The sequence below is a fragment of the Nylanderia fulva genome, unplaced genomic scaffold (assembly GCF_048542155.1).
Source record: "Nylanderia fulva isolate GAGA-0341 unplaced genomic scaffold, ASM4854215v1 Scaffold35, whole genome shotgun sequence".
Taxonomy (NCBI): domain Eukaryota; kingdom Metazoa; phylum Arthropoda; class Insecta; order Hymenoptera; family Formicidae; genus Nylanderia; species Nylanderia fulva.
In genome coordinates, this window is record NW_028190422.1 from 1627140 (window position 1) to 1652614 (window position 25475).

Consider the following 25475-nt stretch of genomic DNA (forward strand, 5'->3'; position numbering starts at 1 on the left):
TCGTTGCACGTCGACTATTTCGCGGATGTGTTCGATGAATTCGAGGCGAGGGATCTAAATCGGCGCGGATTCGCCGCCGGATCCATGAATAAAAGAAAAGGTTTGCGTGATACCGCTGATTCGTTGGTTCGATGACAAAACGATTTATTTCAACCTCCACCTTTGCCTCGGCTAATGTTCGAAAAACTGATTATATTACTTACATATATATTGATAAACTATATAGATTCAACATAATAATAGAATTACAAAATTAATAAAATAAATAAATTAATAAATAAAAAGAATGATAAAATTAATTAATAAAATAAATAAATAAAAGTTGGAATATTATATAAGAGTATCGTAAAATACTTGAAAGTTGCTCGCGGAGAGTGGATTATTTTCTCATTACGATTTACTTTTACTCTTAATCCTTTCCCACGCGATTGTAATTAATCGGGCGACGTCGCGGTAATAACTTCTCAGCGACACCTAATTATCTCCTCGAGATAAGAGCTCCAAGGCGCGCGCGTCGGCGTTTCCTTCTGCTCGAACCAATGCAGTTTTTCGCAGTTTTTCGCTGACCATCGCCGGGATGCTGCGGCAATCCGATTTACTCTCTAGTCCGTTTTTATTGGCTAGCCACGAAAGCCGTAACTACCGAGTATCGACTTCTGGGAAGACACGGCACATTCTCCTTTTTCTTCTTCTTCTATTCTCCTCCCCCATCTCCTTATGAAGTAATAACAAAAGTGCTCGACGCGACATACGTCGAACAGTAATGGACAAAGCGCGCGAACCAAAGTGGAGCACGTCAGCAGTCCTTGTGCCGGCAATCCTCGGCATAAAAACGTCAATGATCGTCTACCCCTGCGAAGATGGGAGCCGACGATCAACAACACAATGTCGACGACAATAACAGATACATCTGTCGCGGGACAAGCGTAAAACGCGATTCGTCAAACTGTTTACGGCTGTCGCGATCCTTATTCGGTGAATAATTGCTTCGCCCGGTGATGGCTGTATCCTTCTCTGCGCAGGACGATTCCTCAACTTCAGCTTAGAACGCGCGAATATTCTTCGATTTATATATTCGAGGAAAGAGGTACGTTGATAAAGCGGATATGCGGTAATTTAAAGAAATTGAATTGCGGTAGCGCCGAAGGAATGATATTTCGTGTCGTGACAAATGTCGTGCAAATTACATCAGGTTTTACGCGACGGTTTAATTCTCATATTATTCGCTCGCAATTTTTCGGCGTCATGGACTTTTATTATTTAATACCCGATAATTCAATATTTAATGCGCGACATTTCTATTTGAATGATGAATTTTTCATAGATTTAGCGCTGCTTTATTGCCATCTAAAAAAAGGTCATACATCTCGACAGGAATGTGAGATCCACATTGCGTTCTACAAAATTAAAGTCGTATCTTAGATCATTCACCCGAAGGATAAAAGTATAATGAAAAAAAGGATAGTAAGGTTTGGAGTAAAATGTGTTGCTTAGCCAGCTGTTATAAATATTTACACGTATGAAATTTTAATTTTTTTTGAACTCGAATTATTGTTCCCTGAAATGTTAAATTAATAAATAATTGAATTCATTATATTATTCTTTTCGAGTTGTGTAAAATAATAATATTTAAAATAATAATACTCTTTTTCAAAACTGTAAAAGATGTGATATTTATAATATTTTATAGCTATTTTTTAAAGTTATAATTTTGTTAAAAATGCTTGTACTGATACTAACGTGTATCTTTTCAAACTTATTGTTCGTGCTAGTTTAAAACTGATCGATCTCAATCTGTTCAATTTTCTTATAAAGGGTAACCAGCGGTAAAAAGTTTCGTTGATGCAGCAGTATTTTTCTTGTTCGCGAGGTGGTGAAATTGGAAGAAAATCTCGGTTATATTTTGGCAAGTCTTTGCGCCCGGGTGTCGCGCGAAAATTGCGGTAAGAGCTGCTCGATTCGTCGAAGAAATAAATCGCGGGGAAACGTGATTCTAGCTCCTTGGAGGGATATATGATTCTATTTGCTGGGGTGACCAAGGGAGGCGACGATATGAACGCGAGACGATGGCTGGAGGGTGTTTCGAGTGGAAAATTGAATCCACGACTAAAACGCACCTGGAAATCGTGGGAATTGCGGCGCCGCTATATATTTAATCCGAATATCTGCCACAACGCATCGCTCGAATTTATGTGCTTGTTTTGCGTTTTTCGTGCTTTTTTATTTTTATTTTCGCTTTATTTTCTTATTCCGCGACATAAAGCTCTTAAGCTTGCGAGAGCAAAGTCGCAGTTATGTTGAAAATTTTTGTAAGTAACAAGTAAAGTAATTATGAAAGTGCGCGCGCGAAAGTTTGAGCGAAAATCAGATTAATCCGTCGCTCAAATTTATTTAACTATCTCTGTAGTAAAATTCTGTAGGAAAATTTAATCTTTCAAAACCGGACCAGTAGCCTTTCGCACCCGCGAAGTTAAGTCGCTTCAATGTCACATTTAGTTTTTGCATCTATATACCATCGCTATAGATTTATTTTCGCGATAGCTCTGTGTTAATTGCGGGATAAACTGTTGCCGGTTAAACTCGATTGACTATCTTTGCCAGGACTCTTGCTTTTACATAATCAACTAATATATGATACCAGTGGCTGAAAATTACACAGCCGATGACGGCTTTCCTAGAGCCTTTGTTTAACTATGTTTATAGTTCTACATGCTCGAACCGAGAGACAAACGGCAGCGGTTGATCTCCTTTCAAACACGTTCAAGAGGGTGACTCGAATTTCGAGAGCTTTGAAGCCAACTTTCGAGCCTCTACTCCGCATCGTGATGCCACGGAAACTAACCCATTTATATTTGTATGAAATTCCGCGCTTTTTGGTTAATTACATTGAAATAAAGCATATTTTATGTATACTTCATTTGATTAAATTATATTTATATATATTTATATTCTATAATATATCCAAATATATTTTGAGAGAAAACAGACGCGAATTTCAATAGATATTTTTTATATACAAATTTAATCAATTTTTTTTTCTTTTTAAATGCAAATATCCTCTCAGATGTTGTTCTTCCATCTAGCAGAGATAATTAATTTTCTTTCACTTACCTTAAGATTCTTCGTCTTCGATTTTTGGTTACCTATCGATCAGAAATAATCGACGAGCGAACCGTGTTATTGACGCAATCAGTGTGCGATATCCTGGATATACAATTCTAAGGCATGTAAATTGCGTCTCATTTACATTTTGTGAGAGTTGGGGTAATTGCGAGTTAACATATGAATCTTCACAACGGTAAACCAATTAAGATAGGGGCGAGAGCCGGCGTTGTAACAATGTTGGGGATACTGATTTATCGGAACTGTTTCCGGTCAGGGTGTTTCTATCAGTCGCGGCGCGGCCGCTTCTTTATCAGCCGCGTGCGAACAAGCGTGCGGCTTCGTTAGGGGTTCAGCCGACCGGAAGAGTCGTTAACTACGGGCAGCGAAATACACGCGAGCAATTTGCATGACCGTCGATTTCGCGCGTGCTGTTCCGCGTGCATACATGTACAGCCCTATATAAGCTTGTCGCGCGCGAGTGTGCGGTTCCATTTACACCCTAATAAATTTCGAGCAATAATTATCAAACGTTAATTATTGCCTCTTCTTCTCCCCTCCAGTCGCATCGCAGCGTGATTACATTTGCAGGTATATATTAGGTAAATCGAGAGGCTCAATCGAATTACGCGTTACGTGCGAATCGTTTTATATTCCATTTTTTCGAATTCCGTATATTTCCACATTGATTGCATTCGTTTATTTTAGCTCTTTTCTCCAGTGAACTATTTTTAACAGTTTGAATTTGTTCGCAAATTTATTTGCGAAACGTGTCTCGCAATTTTGAGTATCGATATTATTTTTATACAGGCGCTTGTTTACGATATTACAGTTAATTATCCAAGTAATCAGACGCTTATATCTGATTAAAAAATGTTAATAGAAATATATCATGAAATGATTAATCGTATTTAAATATCAAATATCAATGGATTACCTTTAATTGATACGTTCCAAATAAGCTAGGACGTTATTAGTCCACCGAAATAATTCTCAAATTTATCTAAGCTTCTATTAAGCTCTGTTTTTACGAGAGCTTTACGTCCTTATAAATTAAGTAATATTATCTTAGCAATTATTACCTATATAAAAGGTATCAATGCTCGTAAGAAAAAGCTAAATCTTAGTATGGTAATTATTAAAACAAACGCCCGACTTCGAGGTATAATTTTGATTGACGCACCCTTTGACAAGCCATAAAACGCTTCTAAAGGACGAGTTAATTCACCAGGAGGAGACTCCGTATAGTCACCGAACGAAGAGCCGGAGGGTAGACAGAATCCTCGTTCACCCCGTGGTGCCTTCGTCGGCGAACCAAGCCACCCTGTATCGACCCAGCGACGCCCACCCAAAGAGCAACCCCCACCATGGATGACCCCATCCACCGGTACCATTTCGTCCAAAAATTTGGAGCGTGTTGCGTCGCGCGCCAAATCGGTGCTACTTTTTTATCCACGTGATCGGCGATACCGAGTGTGTCGCGTCGGCGGCCGCGTTGTTGACAAATCCGTGGATTCAACGCTGACGAGTTGACTATTCAGATTCGGGCAAACATTGGGAATGATAACGAAAACGCAATACGATACATCGGTCGATGTAGGCCGGGGATTTGAATTATGTCATGTTCGGAACAACATACATGTACTTTCCTGAATTTCGCGTCGCATGATTTACGATTATTTAGCATAACAAAAATCGGAAAAATAATTTATGAGACAACTTCGAGTTGAAAGGAAGCTGGTATGATACAGAAACAAAACGCGTGCAGACCTTTTTTTCCTCGGGGAATATCCTCGTAAATCATCTGGCAGAATTTATCACGTCAGTTGTACATATTGTTGTACATATCCATCTCTATAGCTTTGTATAAAAAATACGAGGAGTATTACTGAACCTTCGTCATCGAAGCCACCGGTCATATTCCCAGTTTATCGCGCAGACTATTCCTCCCGAAACGATTTCGTTCTCCAGACACGTTGGAGGAATATCTCGCCGCTGGCTGGGAAAGAGAGTTGTTATACACGAGTGCTTGATGTACATCGCGAACGCGGTAAATATCGCTCGCGATGCCTATGTATTTCGAAATTTTATTATGACACACAACCATAGGCGTCCGCAGGAGGGGGCAAGAGGAGGCATTTGTCCCCTTTTGGAATCAATAAAAAATTACGCATTTGCTCTCCGTTTGAATAAACACTGGAATTTATTTGCATATTTAATATTAAAAAAAAATAAAATTTTAAAAAATTAAGGAAAAATGATGGAAAAATAATTAAAATGTGCCTCTTCTTGGAAAAGATTCTACGGACGCCCATGCACACGACGTGCCGCAACACACTTTTCCCGCGGCAGTATATCTCTTCGTTAGTCGAGGATGTATACACGCGCGCTTAAATTATCTCTCGAACGATGACAGATCCATCCGCCCGACCAAGCGACCGACCTTGTTGCGTATGCATGCGATACATTTCGCCCCCTGTGACATGTTTATAGCTTCGCCGTAATGAACCCTCCCGTATGCTGGTGGTCTAAATTATTTCCAAATAGCGGCGTACCAAGAACGACGAGAGAGTTTGGTCACCGCATCCACTTAACTCCGCCATTATTCGCGAAAATCCCATCTTTCTTTCTCTCTTCCTGTTCATACTGGAAACGAATTTTCCTACCGCTCGTGAATGCAACGAAAACCGTTCACCAATTATTCTTCTCCTGTCTATCTGTCGCGTTTAATCAACGCTTTATGTTATAAGAACGCGTTATATTTTCGCTTCACACGCGAGAATAAACGGAAGAGAGAGAGAGAGAGAAAGAAAGAGTTTATCGATCCGCGCGGTAAATATCAAAATTTCACAGACTGACGCATGACGCAAAAATCGATGGAAACAACGATCGGACGCGTCCTGTTTGCACGAGTTCTTTCGCGAGGCTAGATATACAGCACGCTGCTCGTCATGTACTCGTCATCTGGTTCGACAGCAAACCGCTGCTGTCGCATTCGACACGTGATGACGAGCGCTCGTGAAGCATCTTGTGGATATTTTTACAGGTCGTTGGAAAATACGCTGAATTACTCAAAGACAGAGTGGAAAATATAAATGATAAAATATAATTGATTCACAGATGTGGAATCTAAACAATAATTTGCGTATCAAATTTTTATCATTTTTCTAACGAGAATAATTGTAGGTAGCAATTGAGAAAAAAAGGAGATAAATAAAAAATAACGGAGCTTATATTAGCGTATAAGCATTTCCTAATTTTTAAATAATTACTTTGAAGCTTTTATGTCATATTGTTTCGTTCGTGTCACAAAGATGTTTATGGGGAAAGGATATGAAAATGTAGAAGAGATATTTCTCCGAATTTATTTCTCTTCGTTCGTGCGCGTTTCGCAAAGTTAGGGGCAAACAAGACGTCGCATACTGAAGAGGGGTGTTCGCATTGCGAAATGTTCTTTGTTGGGATTTACGTATGCAAATGAGCGAAATAATATTACCATCGAACTGCACAAACGTGGACGGACCGTTGTGGCGAATTTAATTATCGATTTCCCGGGAGATAGAATATCTTTCTGGAATACAGTGTCTATTTTGGAAACGTGATGCAACCAAAAGGTAGCGGTTTATTTCGGAAAGTTCGATGGAATATTATTATCGCAGCCGGCAGCGATCCTTTCGCTAAACTCGAAAGCCTGATCCAACGTTACGCGTTATTCGCTCGCATGGAGATACGCTTTTGCTCGTTTCTTTTATTATATTACACGGTGCGGAAATGTGGATTCGATTGAAATTCAATTCCCATGTCGGTATCGAACTCTATACATAAATTGCTTAAGGTCTAATCGAACGATACGTAAGTTATCGGCGGCGAAGATGTATCGCGTATAAAAGATTAATGCCGTTAATGCGATGTGTATACATGAGAAACGCAATTATCACTTTGGAGGCAGCGCGCTTGTAAATTGTATAACATTTACACAGCAATAAATCACGACTATTCACGAATTCGCGGCGCAGACGTAAAATATTTCTCGACGTCGCGATCATTCATTCATTTACTATCTTAAACTTCCAGTCGGAGGAACTTTGGTACACCTTTCACGCTTCTTCCTTCTGTCTCCGGTGATTTTGAAATCGACGCGGTTTCTTCCATCTCTCTCGATTTCAGCCCTCGTGGATTTTTTTTTTCCGCAGAAAAGATATTCCTTGTACGATCTCAGGTACTTGACAAATTTTTTTATTTTCATTTTTTGATTTTTATTTTTTTTCTTCTCGTCCTTCTCTCTTTTCTCCCGCATTCTGAGCGCACATTCTTGTGTCTTTAATTTTCCAACGGCGATCGCGCGCGACTCAATGCACAAGTCTTGTCGTTGCGATTCCGTGCGAATTCTGATAAATTTCCCGGGTCACAATGCACACGGACGCGTTGCACTGGTTCTCAACGTGGCGTTTCTATCGTCTAAATTTTCTCTTTCTCTCTCTATCTTGTCGTCGATTTCCTCTTTCTCTCTCTCTCTCTCTCTTTGATCTGACTCTCGATCGACAACACTATAAACTTTTGCCGCTTGTAGTTTAGAGTGCGAAGGAGTCTCACGGGATTCTTGACGGACAGCTTATACAGAATCCCTTGCCATTATGCACTTTCATTGTTGTTTCGCAAGAACTTGTCGAGTCTTCTGATTTCAATGCTCACAATCTCGCGAAACTGGCGAAAATCTAAATGTATATTGTTTGATAGAAAGCGAGCGAGAGAGAAAGAGAAATATTTGGACATCAGCTGTTTAATCAGGTCAGTCGATTTGATCGTCCAAGTCAAACGCGCAAATTTAGCAGCAGCATCCATGTAGACATACTTGATTCTAGTTATTAGTACGCAGGAATGTTTCGCAAATGCTGTTCTGGAAATCTGCAATCAGAGTTTGCCAGTACACAGAATACACATAATCCGGATACCTTCTCACTAAGAATCGTAGTAAGCGCGATTCGTAGAGAGCACTGCGGGAAATTGATGACGATACGCAATTCGTTGTCTTTTTGTCGACAATAATTATGTCATTGATCAAAAAAAAAAAAAAAAAAAATAGAAACGATCAGGCTATTCAACAAAAAGAAATTTCCGCAAGAGCCTACTACATTTGACTATCAAGCCCTCTGCATACATGTAGGCAAATTGTTCAACGTTATTGTGACCAACACACTTTCGTACATTGTTTTTACTCGCACAATTGAATTCAGTTCTCAACGGAAAGATTCGTTTTCCTAGCGGAACATCACGGATCGGTGTTAAACGCTGGCACGAGCTAGATGTCCAGGAGTCGCGACCGTGGTGGTCGGCGGGGTCGTCGTGGTTGTCGTTGGTCGCGGTATTGGAGAACGTTTCATGGGCAGACTTCTGCCACCTTGCTTGCTTTTGACCCACGGCCATTGCAGGGTCCGTATCAGAGTGTTGCGAAAATCCTCGGAGAAGAGGCAATAAATGTAAAACGTGATCGAGTAATTGATCACCTCTAACAGATTGGCCAGCGCCCGGAACACCTGCAACCGAACGCGGCGAATTAATGGACGGATTCATAATTGATGAAGTCGAGAATTAGGGGCGGAGCGCGAGGGCGTGCGAGGGAATAATTGAATCATTTCATTCCCGGGTAAGGAGGCGAGAGAGAAAGCGAACTCTGATTAAGTATTCTTTCAAGATGATGAAAAAGAATTGGAAAACGGAGGAGTCGTTGCCTTAAATGAATTTGAAACTCGAAATTAAGTTTTATTATTGATCGTATTATCAGTTGCAAACTGTGATAAAAAATGTACTCTCTGACAGGAAATTTGAAAATGAGAAATAATAGGCTATAGTAGCTAAAATGTGTCTTGTTACCTGGTAAGAATAATGATTGAGATTGCTCTCGCTAAGAGTGACGTTTAAGATAACCATAGGGCTGACGCAGACTAGAAATAGGATGCTGGTGCTGCCTAAGAGCAGAATGAGCCTTCGTTCTTCGGCAAAAGTTCTCGGATCTTCGTCATTACTAATAGTTCTCGATAAGGTCATCCTTCGACGTCGTTCGCAGGATCTTCTGTACACTATCATTATTTTCAGATTGAATCCGGCGAGAAGGATCGTTGGTGCCACTTTAAAAATGACTTCCAGCATTATCTTGTAAATCTGAAGTACACATTTGCATCGCAGATTAAGAGCCATTGAATCATAATATACAATTAAATACGATACACGCTATTTTAAGATCATAAACGGAATGTGATTAAACATGCAAGGCGTTCCAGAAATTTTGACCTCAACTTAAATATCAGATACTCTTTTTAAATCTCAGACACCGCTATATCAATTTGGAACATTTTGCATAATTAGCGTTAACGATATTGTTACAGCTAATTAACGCGAATAATTGATAAAACGTTAATTATTCCGGTATTTTATTGGTATTTTTTGGAAATATTTGTGCGAAAGCTATCTTTGTTAGCGGAAAAGGACAGTGTTTTACGAGACAAGAGATATGAATTACCTGAAAGAACCACGACTGAAGAAACGTCCGATTCTCCCCCTTCTGGTAGATTAGAGGGCCGTCTGGCGCCAGTAGACAGGTCGTAATTTCACCCCGAAATACATACGGCAGATAAACGAGAAATGTAGCCAGGGGGATGAGCGCCACTGTTAGGTGAGGTGGTCCGCAGAGTGGTCGCGTGTGTTGTCCGGGATGACAGACGCTTACATAACGCTCCACTGTCAATGCCAGAAGCATCATTACTCCAACTCCTATGCATACAATTAACCTCTATATCTCTCGAATATATAGCGTCGGGATGGCTTTAAAAGCTCTCTTCTCGTCAGATGTACTTGTACGTTTTTTTTTAACGCGCACATTTATATAGTAATCGAAAAAAATTGCACAACTCTTTTTCATGGCAAAGTACCGTTTAATTTTTGATGTGCGCATCCCTCTTTCTCCTCTCCGCTGTGTTTCTTTGAACTACATTTAGGCAAACTTCTAATCGTTATCATCGCTATAACTTATAACAGTTCCGAGATACAAGAGAGCGAGCAAAAGTTTACCGCCGCTGACAAAGTTCCAACGAGCATTTTCTATTTCTTTCGCGCGTAGCGTAGGGAGAGCAGATAACGGGATAAATTCATTTCCTCCGTAAGAATCGTATCAGTCGTTTCCGCGAAAATGGTGTTAATGGGAGAGAGAGAGAGAGAGAGAGAGAGAGAAAACGAGAGAAAGAGCGAGTCGGACTTTCTGGAGAATTTTCTAGCGCGGAATTTAGCAGCGGAATTCTCGGCAAAGTTTTGTCGTACCCAGGCAGCCGTTCCCAAGGAAGAGCTCGAGATGAGCATGATAGAAGGCCTGCGGCCAGCTGCTCCATCCCCCGATTTCCTTGTGGATGAGAACCCTAAGCGCGAAAGGGATGCAGAACAGGATCGCGAGAAGCGCCGCCGCGGAATAACCTGCAACAAAAAGAGGAGCAAAGTCCGGGGTCAAGAAGGGTAGTCGGACAGGGAAAAATAAGAGATTCCCAAGTAGACCGAGTTAACTTGATTTCATAAACCCGGAACAGCGGGTGAACATGGCACACAATTCACTTAATCATTCTCTCGCAACTTCCCTGAATATTCCCGGGAACATCTCCGGGAAATTTTTCATTCCGCCTCTGCGGTGCTTAAAACGACGAGAATAAGATTAAATCACTCTTCATGATCTATTCCGAGTCATTACGCATTTTTTCCTTCTTTTTTCGTTCCGTTTGATATCTTCCGCATTTCTCCGTTTCGCGCGCGTCGCGATACTTCAATTATAAATATTCATAACACCACGTTTCTCCTACCTATTGTTCCACGAGTATTTTGCTTACTCATTCAGGCAATCAGTCATCGGCATTATTTGCACACGTGAATACACACCGCGCGATTTACCCTTCCTTTATTTTACATCTATCGTCACTCGCGATTCCTGACAATCTCAATTGGATATGCGTTTCTTGCCAATTTCCATCGGTTTACTGTTATCGTATGGTCGGTTGCGCTGCTTATTGCTCCACGTGTTACGCGCTTTTACTGCTCGTTGACACCAATTAACGCTCGTATTTACGTTACGTTTCGCGAAATTTCCTGAGAGCAATTAGGAGTTGTTTATGTTGCTCTTCTGCATCGTATGATCGCGAATTGGATAGAAAATTGCACATTCCGGATGGGATTACAGTGGAAAGTTCTTCGGATATTAACAGCACATTAATGGAAGAGTTATTGCTTAGAAGAGCTCGATCTTTCTTATTTTATTTTAAATGCAACCAAATTGTTCTCTTGTATAATTTTTCTTATTCTCGACCAATTTCTTAAAGTCTCTAATGTTCGATAAAATTGTAGTTATTATTACAGTCGTCCCTGTGTTTGGTGCCAAAAATTATGAGTATGGTTACTTACTTTTAGATTATTTACGACAGAAAAAAATTTATTTGTTAATAAACAAGGAAGAGTTCCGTTTAACGAGATGTTTATATATATGCGCACAAATTTCTGCGTAGACGTCTAAATACTCGTTTAACAATTTCCCTGCATGCAAAAAATCCACGCAAAGGAAAGGATCCAAAAAAAAAGAGATATATGTATGACAAAAGATATACATTAAATGTGAAAATCAATAAAAATCTCGACAGCAATTGACGTGGCGCAAATATGGACCGCATTAGAAGTCTGGTCAAATCCAGACTTGCGGCCGTTTAACTTTATAATGAATACCACGCCTATTATTTCTGGATTATCTTCGACTAATGATATCTAATGCTCAAACTCTAGCCAAGGCAGTTTTATCAACCCTCGCTTCGTTGTATCGACCAGCTTCTCGAGTAGAGCTTCCAACCACCGATAAGCTCGAAAAGCTCGCCGGTAACGTATTTCTTTGGTCGATGATAACCGAAGGACGGACAAAAAGGGGTGGCTTCAGTGCCTCATCAGTCGATACTGTTACCAACCGACCTTCTAGATTCTTGTTCCGCCAGCCATCTCGTAGAGCTACCCTTAAGTCCTTTGTTCGTCGGGAGAACGGCAGGCGCTTTAATTACGAAACGGAGAAAAGTTCTCTATTACGATTCTTTTTCCAAAGTTTATTAAAGAGCGCGATACACGTTCGCCGGAGTATGAAAGTCGAGAAGAAACCGGAAATTGGCTAATGTCGCGCGAATGAAAGTCGAGTTTTCCATCCGACTACACAATGCACGGTGAAAGCTCGTAAAACTTTTACGCCAGAGCCTCGGCATTAAAGACGAAATTGTATCTTTCCATTTAAATTACAATTTCTTGCCGCCTTGTCGTCTGTCAGCAACGGCCACGAAGAACTAGCTTAGTTTTATTACATCTCTCGCCTCTATCTTTTCGCGATTCGACGAGCGAGCGAGGTCGAGTTCTTGTCCAGGAATTCCGACCCCTTTCTTTCACTTGCTCATTTCCGCGAAATAAACCCCTTGATATATCATCTCTCTGATTACTCATTCCGTAAAACAACACGAATACATAAATATAAATTATTTTATAATTAAAAGTCATAACGTTTCTCTTTAAGCAAATGAAAATAAGAGAGCACTCTATAATTCAAGTAACGTTACACTCTCATTTTATTCATGTAATAATGCTGTTGTAATAACACGCGTGTAATGACACAAAATATTATATTAGTACAGGATAAAGGATTTAAAAAATGATTACACCTTGGTCGAGTAAAATTATTGAATAAAATATAATATAAAGAAAAATACGCAAATTAATCTTAATACTTTCACGATAATGATTATTTTCGAATTTTTTCTTAGGCGATTAAAGCTCTTTTATCACGTATAAACTTAATACCTAAAACCATCGTTACTTTCGACTTATCCTTTGTTACGTACGGAGTCGCTTGCCAGGAGTCTCCTCTTTCAAACGCGAACGCGTCTCTTAAATTGCATAAGACAAGAAGAGCAGCGTCAAAGTAGCTCGTCACTTCTCATTTACCGGAAACCACCGTGGCTGATCCGCGCTTTCCATTTTTCTAGGAGGCAGGAAGAGCGGATGAGGTGGGCGTCGAGCTCGTTAACGCACGCAGACGCTGCGACGGGAATTAATGTGTCAGTGACCCGTTTTAGGGTCACGGTTCGTTTACCAAACCCTATCGCGTTGATTGGCCGATTCCTCGGTGTTTTCTTATTCGTTCTCGCACACGCTGCTATACGCTTCGACGAAGAAGGGACACGAAAGAAAGAGGCGTCAGATAGATAAAATTCTGATTGGTAAAAATAAGAGTCGCCGGACTCAAATAAATCCTACAATAGTTACGTTCTGAATGAACATTTCTTGCGTGCTGCACGAAGATCGAGCAACTTTTTACGTCTCTTTCCGGGAAAGTGTTACAAAATATGCCAATGTTTTTATCTCGACACAAGCTCGTATTAACTCAAGAAGAGATTGGGATATTTTAAATATGCCATTGGTTCGTTTGATTACATGAATGAAAAATGATGTATACTTTGTAAAAAAAAAAAAAAAATTAATAATATATGAAGAATTTTTATTTTATGATTAATTAGCTTTGAGCGTAATTGATAGAATATTAACGTCGTTTCGATTGATTATTATGTTCAAAAATTGCGTTTTAAAATTTTCTGGTGAAAATGATGTCACTACAAGATATTACATCATCGTCATACTCAACAAAATTAATAATTCGCACCTTTCGCGCGTCTATGTAAATGTGTGTTTGTGCATGTGTATGTCGACAAAAGCAGGAAGAGTCAAGAAAAATGTGATGTCTCGCCAGGCAACGTTGTTACTCGGCATCCTGCGGCGACATTTTACAAATCGCGTTCTCCCGGCATGTTTAATTTATCGAAATCCCGAGGGAGAAGCCAGCTGCAATGTCCATTTGTCAAGATCCGGGCGGCGAAACTACGCCGCGATGACGTCGCGTACAGCTGAACGGCTGCTTAACTCCATAAAAGCAGCACTGTTTCCCACGCGGATCGTTAATCTATCGTTTATCACGTCGGAGCAACTACGGTACATGCGTGTTCCAGTATAATAAATTGCGGTTGAATTTTGAAGGCGAAGCGGCACGGTCGAGGTCACCATCGGCCGAAATCCATGGAATATATCAATACTCTATCGAGAAAGAATAATATCAGAAAAAAATGTTTTCTCAAACCAATGGCTACCATCTGACGTGGGTTCTGAACTTATCCGCGGTGAAAGCCCAAGGGGCTGGCGAAATCTACATTTCAATCAAATAAACGGAGGTCAAATTGTGCGCAAGCAAAATTTCGATGTAATTTTTACATGAATTAGGAATTAAAAAAATTAGTTTTTAATTTTATCAAATTACTTTGCATTTATACATGTATGAAAAATATTTAATCGCTTCATGATTAAATACTATTTTTCACAGGATATATAAATGTAAAATAATTTGATAAAGAGAAAGGAGCGGCAGGACTAAAGTGTTGAATTTAACAGTTTTTTTCTTACAGTCAGCGTTTGCCGCACTTGCCGGCGTTTACACCACCTGTTGAAAAACACACGAAGTGTTTCCATTACTTTTGCAGAAACTCAATATCTAACTCGTCTTTCTGAGGAATTTATTCTCGATCTACCTACTCGATTTATATTAATAAACCTAGAGCTTTCCCGAATTAGATGTGAATATGTCATGGTCTGATTAACATGTGCCAGAATCTTTGCTAATCTTGTGTTAGTCTAAACTGAAGAGATGGATCGTCGGAAATGTGTAACAAATAATTTTCTAAAAACAGACACTTTAAAATGTATGTCTCGAATAAATTATCAAGCCCGAAAAACAGGTCAACGACGAAAAGAATTCTTGTGCTATATGTTTTAGATATATTTGCTCAATGGTCTCTTTTTGATAAAGAAATTTCATTCTTATTAATCCTTAAATAAATTATAAAATTAAATATCATAATTTATTAAAAATTGAAAACTAATGAAAAAAATACACGTATTGTTATTAAAATGTACAACGTAATCATACCCATCTTTAGTAATATTAAAAAATATAAACTGTATTATATTAATGTGAATTATGTATGCTTAATAAAAAATTATAATTTTGTCATATATAATGAAACATTCATCAATTATATATAATGATCTCTCTTTCTGTTACAGATAGAATCAAATCGAGAACAGATTATTTTGACACGGAAGAACATTTGTAACATTTCGTCCCGATCTATAAAATTTATTGACGAAATAATTCGCGTAGAGGGAAGACCTGTTGAAGAGAGAAACGGGAAAATAAGAGATCAACGTTGAAACCAGGACAATGACCGAGTCGTTGGAAACTCATAACGCCTGGAAATGATAGCGAGAGAAAAGAGGGTGAGTACTGCAATATTGCACACACTCGGTAATAAACTATTCCGCGGTAATATTGTGGCAGAAGGACAAGGAAAAAAGGGCCCGCAGACATTACGGACGTTCGCGTAGACAGAGTAATTCACGAGGGGAATTTCATCGTCCTCTTTAATTGCCATTTATATTCGAGGACGTGGACGAAGCTCGCGGATTAGGGAAAACACGTCTTCGTCTGAGATTATACGATTTGAGATAAATCCTGAATGTCTCGCGCGCGCGCGAAGAGCGAAATATCGAAATATTATTCCACGAAGATTATTCGTTCGAATCTTCCGGTGGAAGTCGGGAGAGGCAGGTAAGTGATCGATTTAGATCGAGACGTTAGCCGCTTAAAAGATTCCAGCTCGTCGATCTCGGGAATTGAAGCGGCACAAAGAGGCGGAGTTTGTCGATAAAAGTGTACGTTGATACACGGTTTTTCGAAACGTTATCGAAACGTCGCATCACGAAAAGATTTAATTCGCACGTGTCCTCGGCATCTTCGGGGAAATAACGTCGAGCATATCGTTCAGTATTCCGAGCATTCGAAGGAATCGTCCTTAGAGATAGGGACGCGCGAAGGATTACAATTTTAAACTCTTTTCCCTCCCGTTACTTCCGCGTCTGTCGAAATGACGTTTCGATTCGAGACTTGCGTGTGTCGAGATTAAAATATACAAAACATTCGAGAAGATGGTAAAATCATTTTTTAAGTATACATAAATTATTTTAAAATTATTTTATATACATACCTAAATTGAAATAATGCATAAATTGCGCAAACTTGACAGTTCGAAATTGTATTTCTCAGCTTTGATAATTTATTATAATTTATTTATTTTATAATTTACGTATAGGATGAAACTACGTCGCTGATTTGTTTTTTAATGAAAGAAGAAATAAGACGCGATTTGAACGTTAACGCGCGCAATCGCTCGCGGATCTGAAAAGTGTTCCGAGTCAGCGCGGTCGAAGAGAAGTTTCAACTAGCCATTCGACATAATGAGGGGTTATCTAAGGAGACGAGTCCGCTCGGTTCGTTTCGGTGTCGGGGAATTAACGATCATCCCTCGTGCGTTTGCATACAAAGTGCATTCTCCGCGCCGCCGGCTCTCGTTATCCTTTTTACTGCGCGGCGTTTTCCTCGGGGGAGCTCTCTGCGAATGCGGGACTCTCCGTCGGGAATAGACTCCGGCGTGAAAGGAATTAAATCGTTATCCATATCCGGGATTCCGGGACGTCGCCGCCGACGCCCGCGTTACATTTACGGCGCTCAGTTTACTGACAGTTCGCAGGTTTACAAACTTGGGCCGTGGTGGGATTTTCGTTTTATTGCGTCTTGTACACAGAGGCGAAGTTTGATGAAATATTGTAGCGTCGTTTGTCCCATTACTCACGAAGCGAGACGCACGAAGGCGAATGCACTCGCGGAATAATATCGCAGCTCGACGATATACGAATGACGCTAAACTTGCACAACTTGATGGATCCAGCCTCGTACACAAATTTTATCTTTAGTGGAACTTCTTTACTACGAGATATAAAAACCGCTCTCTAATGCATTACATATATACAACGTGGTTTTATCGGTGTTTCAGCATTCTTGAGGACTCATTTTGAGTGAAAAAGTTCATGTAATTTCTTTTTTTTTTCTTAAACGCGTCAGGCTCTAGGATCAGTGCGTGTCTGCTTTCATCCCGCGTGGATTAACCCCTCTCTGTGAAATACACCTTCCGCTTATCTAAAACTTTTCTTGATCAAAATAACATTATATATTAAGTAGTGCAGGAAGTTGCAGGACGTTGTTTAATAAAGACCAAGAAAAAATTGTTAGTAAAGTTGTTAGAGTAGAAGACCAGAAATAAAGACCAGAAGAAAGTCGCATTATGAACGGCGCTGCTCTTGTCACGGATAGTTTTGGCTCAAGGAGTATGTGAAGTTAGCCGCCTATTTTTATATTTTGAAATTTTAAAAATGGGGGGACTAACTTCACATACTCCGGCTCAAGGTAGGTCGGCGTATGCGGTTGACATACGTGTGGAAAAGAACGATTTTTAAAAATCGTTGTACAGAAAAAAATTGCAAAATAGATCCATTGAATGTCTGCCATCTATAGCGAAATGTTTATTTGCTGAAAAGAAATTTTTAAGAAGATAATAAAAAAATTAACACAATTTAAATAAAATTTTTAAAAAAATAGTAAAAAGTGGTATAAAATTTGCAAGACTTGTTTTGATTAATCTTTACCCTTTTCACCTAATAAATAACAAAAGCACTACTCTTGTTCAAATATTTAGTAATAATCTTATTTTGTATTCATAAAAATGCTTATTTTTACTTTAAAATTCAGAGTGCCATAGCTCCATAAATTTTCAATTTAGAGAACCCTTGTTAATATGAACTTTTTAATTTAAAATGACCTCAGGAGTGCTCTCTTGAAACGAAGTAAAACCTCGTGAATCACTTTATTAAGTTAGCTTTGAGTTTTGTGTATAGTATGTATTTTTTTATATAATAAGTTATATATATTTTAAGAGATAAATAGCAAGATTATAGTCTTTTTTTAATCAATATTACGAACTTTATTTCAGTAATTTCGCCGAGAACAATTTAATTGCTAGCTAGTAAAGTTCAACTTTACTCATTTTCGTTATGCGAGTCGTAATTTCACAAAGTTACATGGCGCCGACAATAATGCGGGGGTAGTCTTATCAGAATAAATTGGCCGACGGTTGAAGACCTGCTCATAGAACTTATTATGAAAATGTCGATCAGAATGAATCTTATCAGATTAGTCGTTTTTTCCCTCCAGCAATCGCGAACGTATGTAATAATTATGTTAAGTTATGAGTCGCTTGTTACATCCCAGTTGGGCATGTTGGGAGCAACATGAGTTTTTGGTGTGTTTCTAACCACGTGTACGTGAGTATGGATGCGTGCTGAAACGTCAGACACGTCGGAAATTACGATTGACTGTCGTCGTCGCCGCGAAGCTGGCGGAACGACAGAAGTTTCGTTGGACAAAAAGGATCTCGCGGACGGCGTGACAGCCGCGATTGAGCGCTCCGCTACGTCGAGTGTCAGAAAAGTTGGGCGGATGTCGGACAGGACGATGAAACTTTCCCGGAAGATTAACCGTCGTCCTAAATCGCGCTCGGCAATCGGACACCGCCGCTCGTATATATCCGCCGTGAAATCCGGTCCTCTCCTCCGGTCTCGTTATATCAAAAAATTAAACGACATTGAGACGGATATCTCCGTCGGCGAAGACGGATCTTATCCTCCAGGACAACGTGGCGCGAATTTTTCTTCCGGAAAAGTTACCCGCGGTAAACGTAATCGTCTACTGTTAACAGTTGTAGTGGTTCTTTCGTTTGATTTGGTAAATCGAATTAAAAAATGGACGAGTATTTATGTTTCGAAAAATTCAGATGGCATCAGAGAACATTTATTTTTATCAGAATCTTTGACAGTTAAAAAATATTTATGAATATTTTCAACAATTTTAAAGATATAAATGTAGAAGAATTAATAAATGAAAAATAAACTTCTTTCTGATTGTTTATGAACTTTTTCGCGAATCGCTTTAATTTTTTACTCTTCATATTTTTATATTTTTTCGAGCATTTCTACCAATAACTTCTCTCTCGCGAAGCCGTGTAATGAGAGTGTAAATTCGCGGCAAGTTCTCTTAGTAAATAAACGTTACGATCCTTGACGTGTAACACGTGCGGAAATAAGAAAACTCACACGTGCAACTTGAAGAGCGGTTTCGTCGTATATATGTGAAAATGTACGGCATGTGGTTTGGAATGACTCACTGTGGAACGTTAAGTAAAGCTATAATAGTCTCTTAGTATGCAGCCTGCAGCTCGATTATCATCACGTGGACGTAATATATCGAAATTGTGAAGACCGAAATCGGCCGTAATTTGCTTATGTTCTCGCCATACATTTATAATATGGCCATTTTTGTCTACTTTATTACGATCACGATCAGATATATTCGACAAAAACCAAATAAATATGCGACGGGAAAATAAACTCTACAACGAAAATTTCTTGATGTTCTATTTTATGGAAGAATGGAGACAATCTTTGGTTTTAAATTTTCGATGGCAGCGTTTAAATATGATGAAGAGTTGCGGAGAAAATACGATGGAGCGCTGACGAGTGCAAAACGTTCATTTGTTCCTCATAATTTCAATATGTCTTATCTTAGGGCCATCTTAAGATCGGGGCCACTGAATCTCCTTAGTCGTCGGTTGAAACGCGATGTCGCAGCCATGCAAATGCCCGGCTTAAGCGAACGACGTTACAGCTGTTTAACCGCTTAGGAAAATGCTGCAACGTGCTCGCGCGGGAGTAAGCACATATTTTTCAAAAAATAAACACGTCGCTAACTTTAAATTGTTCCCCGATAACTACAATTTTATCCTCTACAAGCGCAAAAAGTTAATATTGCGGCATTGAGACGGGTTAACATTTGCATGTAAAAGTAAAGAGGAAGAAAAGACGCGGAGGAGAAAATTGAAGAATATAATAATTTTGCAATTTTTCTCCTCTTATAATCATCGCTAAAATATATTTGCGGGGAAAGTTTTTTGTGCTTGTTCTTGTGCGAAAGTTAGGCGTGTTTTATCGAGAATGCATTTTTTCGAGGATACACTATATTCGCGCATATTTCACGAAAAAACGCGTGATCTATCTTGTCTAGCTAGCTTTCGTAAAAAGTCGTATATCTACGTTTTTACAACATTTTCAAACTCGCAAAATCAACACGCGTTTTTGTAAAAGAAGAGAAGCTGACAGGCCTCGCGAGGACTTCCGTATCGATATTGAGATTCCCCGTTGTGCAAAGAAAAAGCGACCGTGACAGCGGCACGAAGTAAATTGAATTGTTAATTATTATCTTAGACGGCAATGTCGGTAGGCATGAATATTTATGGACCAGGTAGTCCGCAATTTCTTAATATATGGACGTTATACTGAATCCTTAAATCTATCTCGACACCGCCGCGGGAGGTATAATGAATTTAGAAATTTCAGATCGATTATTATCATATTATATTATTTTGAAGAATCGATGGACACTAAAAAGTCGCGGTTAACATAATTTCAGAAATAAAATAATATCGTTCATATTTAGTAAAGATATTTTCTCATCATATGATTTTCGATAATTGATTTTTGACCTTCGTCATCGTTCCGCATTTGTCAACATCAAGTCATCTGTCATAGGTGACTTCTCGGATACCGAAGATAAATGCTCTTTCTAATTACATGGCAGATAAATTGCAAAATTTATTGCGATTTGAAACTCTGCAAAGTAACTATGATTTAATATTTCAATTAATATTTGAGTATTTTTAGTATTATTTAATATGCATTCGACGTATATTTAAAAAAATTTTACAATTCTATGGATGATTCTTGAAATATTTAAGATACATTTAAAAAGTTTACTAAATGTACAAAGTAATAAAGGTGTAAAGAGTTGATCTGAATTTTTTAGTAGTTGTAAATATCATATATATTTGTTCTGATTTTTTTTCATTGTATTTAATTATTATTTGCCACAGTAGGAATAATTTTAAGCATTAGCCAGTTAAAGAAAATGAAAAGAAAAATAAAATCTTTGATTTAAAAAAGTTTGCAATTTTGTTTACAGAATATGCGAATCTTTTTCAAGATTAAATTATAAAAATTAATCCGCAGTGAAATGCCGAAAACTCCTGCGTATTTAAATACATTCATCGCTGCGATTTCTTGCTAATCGTATTACATTTTTATTTTACTGTGTGCCGGTGGAAAAATATATTCTGTCTTTCTAATATTATTTAGGGAAATAAAAACTATCGTCGATCTTGTTGAAGTTTACATTCATCTGTCGACGTGATGATAATAAATTATGAGATAATTTCATGGTTGTGCTTCAACTTGTATTAAAAAAAAAAAAAAAAAAACATTGATGATGATCGGTGAATTTCGGAGTTTTGTTTCGACGTCAAAAAATGTCCATACATTGATTTCGGAATCGAGTACTATTTCGCGCAGTCCGAGTTGTTTAGCCGTGGTAGAGTTAATATTCCCCGGCGAGAACGGACGACAATACTCTCACGTGCGATCGTTAATATTCATAAAGCCCGAAGTAGTTCGAGTACGCTGTTATTTGGATCTGTAACACGGCCTGTGCCCGTGTAGATTTAGTAGATTTTCCCTGTTGCAACAGCGACGAGAAATCCATAAGGCAGACAAGGACAGAGGCGAGGCTTGTACTATATATCGCGAGACGAGATTAATAGATCTTGAAAGTCAGAGAATTTGAAGAATCCGAAGAATCAGAAAGGATTATATATATATATATTTCCTGCTTTTTAATATCGCTACATTTCCCGCTCTCATCTAAATATATTTTTCCAAATAAGATAAGAATACTCGGGAACAAGACACTCTATAAGCGCGCAGTTGGATAAGGCTTATTTGTTCCCACCGGGGGCTTATTTCTCCATCCTCGGATTTATCCGGCTTTATAAATATTATGTCTTCCCAGAGATAATGTTCCCAGTTTGCTTTCGTAATTAATCATGACGTAGCTTTACGAATTAACTTTTCAGACGACGAAATCCCGCTTTTTACGCAAAGATTCATTATCATACGTGTCTTCATTTAATCACTTTATTGCAATTATGTTAGATCGCACGAAATCTCAATATCGTTTAAAAAATAAAGAAAAATTCACGAAATATATTTCTGATTTTTGAGAACATTAATTTCGCAGGAGCTTCTCGTTTTCGTTGATAGACATAAATTAATATAAATATTTTCAGATTTTTTGTAACATTAAATCGACGTCACGCAATATTTTCGACCACCTTTATCTCTTCAGACACGCGCAATTCCTTTCATAAAATGTCTGCTGCTTGCGTAAAAAATGAAGGATAACGGGTCTTCTTTTCATGCCGAACAATGAGTCTCCCTTTCTTTCAGCTGTTCGCGCGTGACGAAGTTTCTCGGAGTGTCAAAAATAGAATAAATCTGCACGCGCGCGCAGGTGCGCGACATGTTAAAGGAATTACTTCGTAGTTGCGGATGCGTGTTCCGCTTCCTGATAATTCCTTTGATCAGCGTGTGTTGCGGGAGCTTGATTGTCTTCCCGGCAGGATAATCAAACTTGGACGATCCCTTTTTTCTCACCGTCTCTCTCGCTGTACCTCGATGTATCGATCATTGGACTGTAAGACAGCTCGCGGAAAAATCCTTTTTTCCGCCTCAGTCATTCATGATCTACGCAATTTTATCTCAATTCTTCAACGTTAAAAATATATTCAGTGTCAAGTTCTCGAAGGATACCTTTCAGAGAGCCTTTCAATATCCGTGTATCCTTCATTCAGCTCCGATAAATATTTAAAAATGATTTTTTCCTCCTTGGTCACACACTTGTTTCGCATTCTCGTCACTTGCCAGATTTAGCGAATTCCAAATAAATCGCTCAGTGACGTCGGTATCTTTCGCTCTTGAAATAATTTGGCGAAAATACGAGGATTTGGACTCCATCTGGCGCGGTAGAAGAGCCGCGTGTTTCAGTCGTCACAACAATAGGCACGAGAAGCGAGAAGAAGACGAAGAAGAGAGAAGCGAAGGATACAAACGACCGCTTATCTGCCGTGCGTGGCATTCGTAAACGAAAGCCAGGATGGAAACAAAGTGGGTCACGGCGGGAACGTCTCGCGAGAAATGGAAACGACGTATCAATAAACGGTCATGGCGCAATAGAACGACTCGGGATCGCGACGATCGCGCTTTAACGATGTCGTTTCGCGGGATGTTCAGCCAGCCATTAGGGGATGTAAAGTCGACGACGTCTTCTAATGAATGTCTCGATGACAATGCTAATATATCAGCTGTTTCGAACCGCGCCTTCTTCCTCTGCGCAATATTTCCAGACTCGAAGGCACGTTCCTTCGCGCATCCTCTTATCCTGCCTGCATCCTTGTCCTCGTCCTCGGCGACGTACGTCGCGCATATCGATGCACCCGCTCCGCGTGACGAGCACGTTGCACGTTGTTCGCTTATTTGCATACACGTCGGTGCATACGTGATGCGCGCGACACGGGAAAGGCTTTCGTCTTCCTTTCTTTCCTTCCTTCGATACGACGAGCGCCGTGACGGCTACCATCGAGAGATGCTAGCTTTTCGCTCTGATATCTGATGCCGCTGGAATTTTGATGCAAGCTCCAGCCGCCTTATGGATACGTATAGACACTGGTACACTGCACGTCCGCTTATCTAACGAAATTGGCGCCGACTTCTTCGGAATTCTAACGACGACAGGGACTACTCGGCGCGCGTGCACTTTCTGTCTATTTGATTGGCCATAGCGAATGGCACGAAAACCATCGTCTATCATAAGGGTCAGAGAGAATCTCCGTTCAATTTCTTCATATTTTATATATCATACGAGATAAATCTCCTAGTGCAGAATTTATAGAGCTTGTCAACAGGTTTTAGATAGTTATTTCAAGAATTCTCTTTTATAATAAATAAGAAAAAAGTGTGAAAAGATAAATAGAAATGTAATTTTTTTATTTAAAGTCCGAGACAATTTCTTTTAGAATTACTAATTAAATTATGAAGATTATTATTATGATAAAGAATTATCATTAACGCGGGCAATAATACAATATTGATTTGTGTTGAAATAATGTAAATGAAAATAATGGAAGAGATATTAATATTAGTATATCACAAAAATTAATTAATTAAAGTTATAATAAGAGAATTATAAAACATTATTTTTTCTCTTTTTTAGTTATTTCTATTGGTTCTTTTTTATTGATTACAGGACGTTTTGCAAATACAAATAACCTTCGTGCTTTCTTCGGATAACAGTGACCAGATATAAGATATAAGATGACTTTTGTGAGTAATAGATCTTCGTTGCGAGTTTCTTCCTTTATACGTAAGTAGATATCTGAATTTCTTGTTTGATGGCAAAATCAACAAGTGATGGAAACTCGAATTACGCCAAAGAATTATATCAGTGAGATACTCTTAGAATTTTATTCTGTCATTCCTATTATATACGAATCTGAATCACATGTATATATATATATATATATATATATATATCTTTTTGTATGTTACAGATTTTGTTGCATTCCCGATGAAATTTTTATCACAAACGAATTAAATCTTATCGATGAGTATTTTATGTACCTCTCTGGTATCTTTAAATATTTAAGAAAAATATAATAATAATAATTTTCAGCTTTAACAGTATTTTTTGATAATTTCGAACATGACTTGTAATTCAAAATTACATTTTTATTAGATCGTTGCGTTTAATGTCATACTTCAAAAATTGCAGTTTTACGGAACGCTCTTTTATATAATCTCAAATATAGTAGAGTCTTAGCAGGGTTAAGCGATTATGTTTGATAAAATTATTTATTATCGCGCAATGCAATTTACGCGATTCGATAACGGGCTATCACGTTATTTACAATGGCACTTTCGAATGAGATTTGATTAGCCGTTACTCGCGAATTGCTGGTTAAATCATTAATCTTGATGAACAGCCGCTGGTGAAAGCGGGTGAGAATTTTCACGGAGGATAGACGTGTCGGCGCATCCGGATACCAAGTTTCTTGATAGATACCGGGATCAAGGGCGGAAACCCGGTGCCGGAAACTCGAAGGAAAGCGATTAAAGCCCAGAATACACATATATATGGCTATAGGTAATCAAGAACAGAAAAAGGGAAAGAGAGAGAGAGAGAGAAAAAAAGAATGAAACAGAAGGAGAGAAAGCCATGCGGAGCAAGCGAGATCATATCATCATATCCGTCCTTCTTTCTCTCTGTCTCTTCTAATCCCTTTAAACCCTGCTAAGGCTGCATTTCCAACGTCTCGCATGTGTGCGAGAAAATTGAGTAAAACGGAAATTTCGGGCGATTTCTTGCATCCGGGCGCTTGCCGATA

General features: G+C 38.9%; 1 protein-coding gene and 1 long non-coding RNA gene across 2 annotated transcripts in view; one reads left to right on the forward strand and one right to left on the reverse strand.

Annotated features, from left to right (window-relative positions):
* Positions 1-599: 599 nt before the first annotated feature.
* LOC114935012 (uncharacterized) lies at positions 600-24700 on the forward strand. The gene is made up of 4 exons (XR_003820405.2): positions 600-1087; positions 15265-15477; positions 24338-24454; positions 24642-24700. It is a non-coding gene; the product is annotated as an uncharacterized LOC114935012 (long non-coding RNA).
* LOC114935010 (putative G protein-coupled receptor B0563.6) overlaps positions 6445-25475 on the reverse strand; it is a 39057-nt gene continuing 20026 nt past the window's right edge. Inside the window, exons 3-6 of the mRNA XM_029307754.2 lie at positions 10414-10563; positions 9620-9870; positions 8974-9261; positions 6445-8636 (exon numbers count right to left, since the gene is read on the reverse strand). Coding sequence (XP_029163587.2) covers positions 8385-8636; positions 8974-9261; positions 9620-9870; positions 10414-10563 — 941 coding nt within the window. The 3' untranslated portion in view covers positions 6445-8384. The remainder of the gene's footprint in view (positions 8637-8973; positions 9262-9619; positions 9871-10413; positions 10564-25475) is intronic.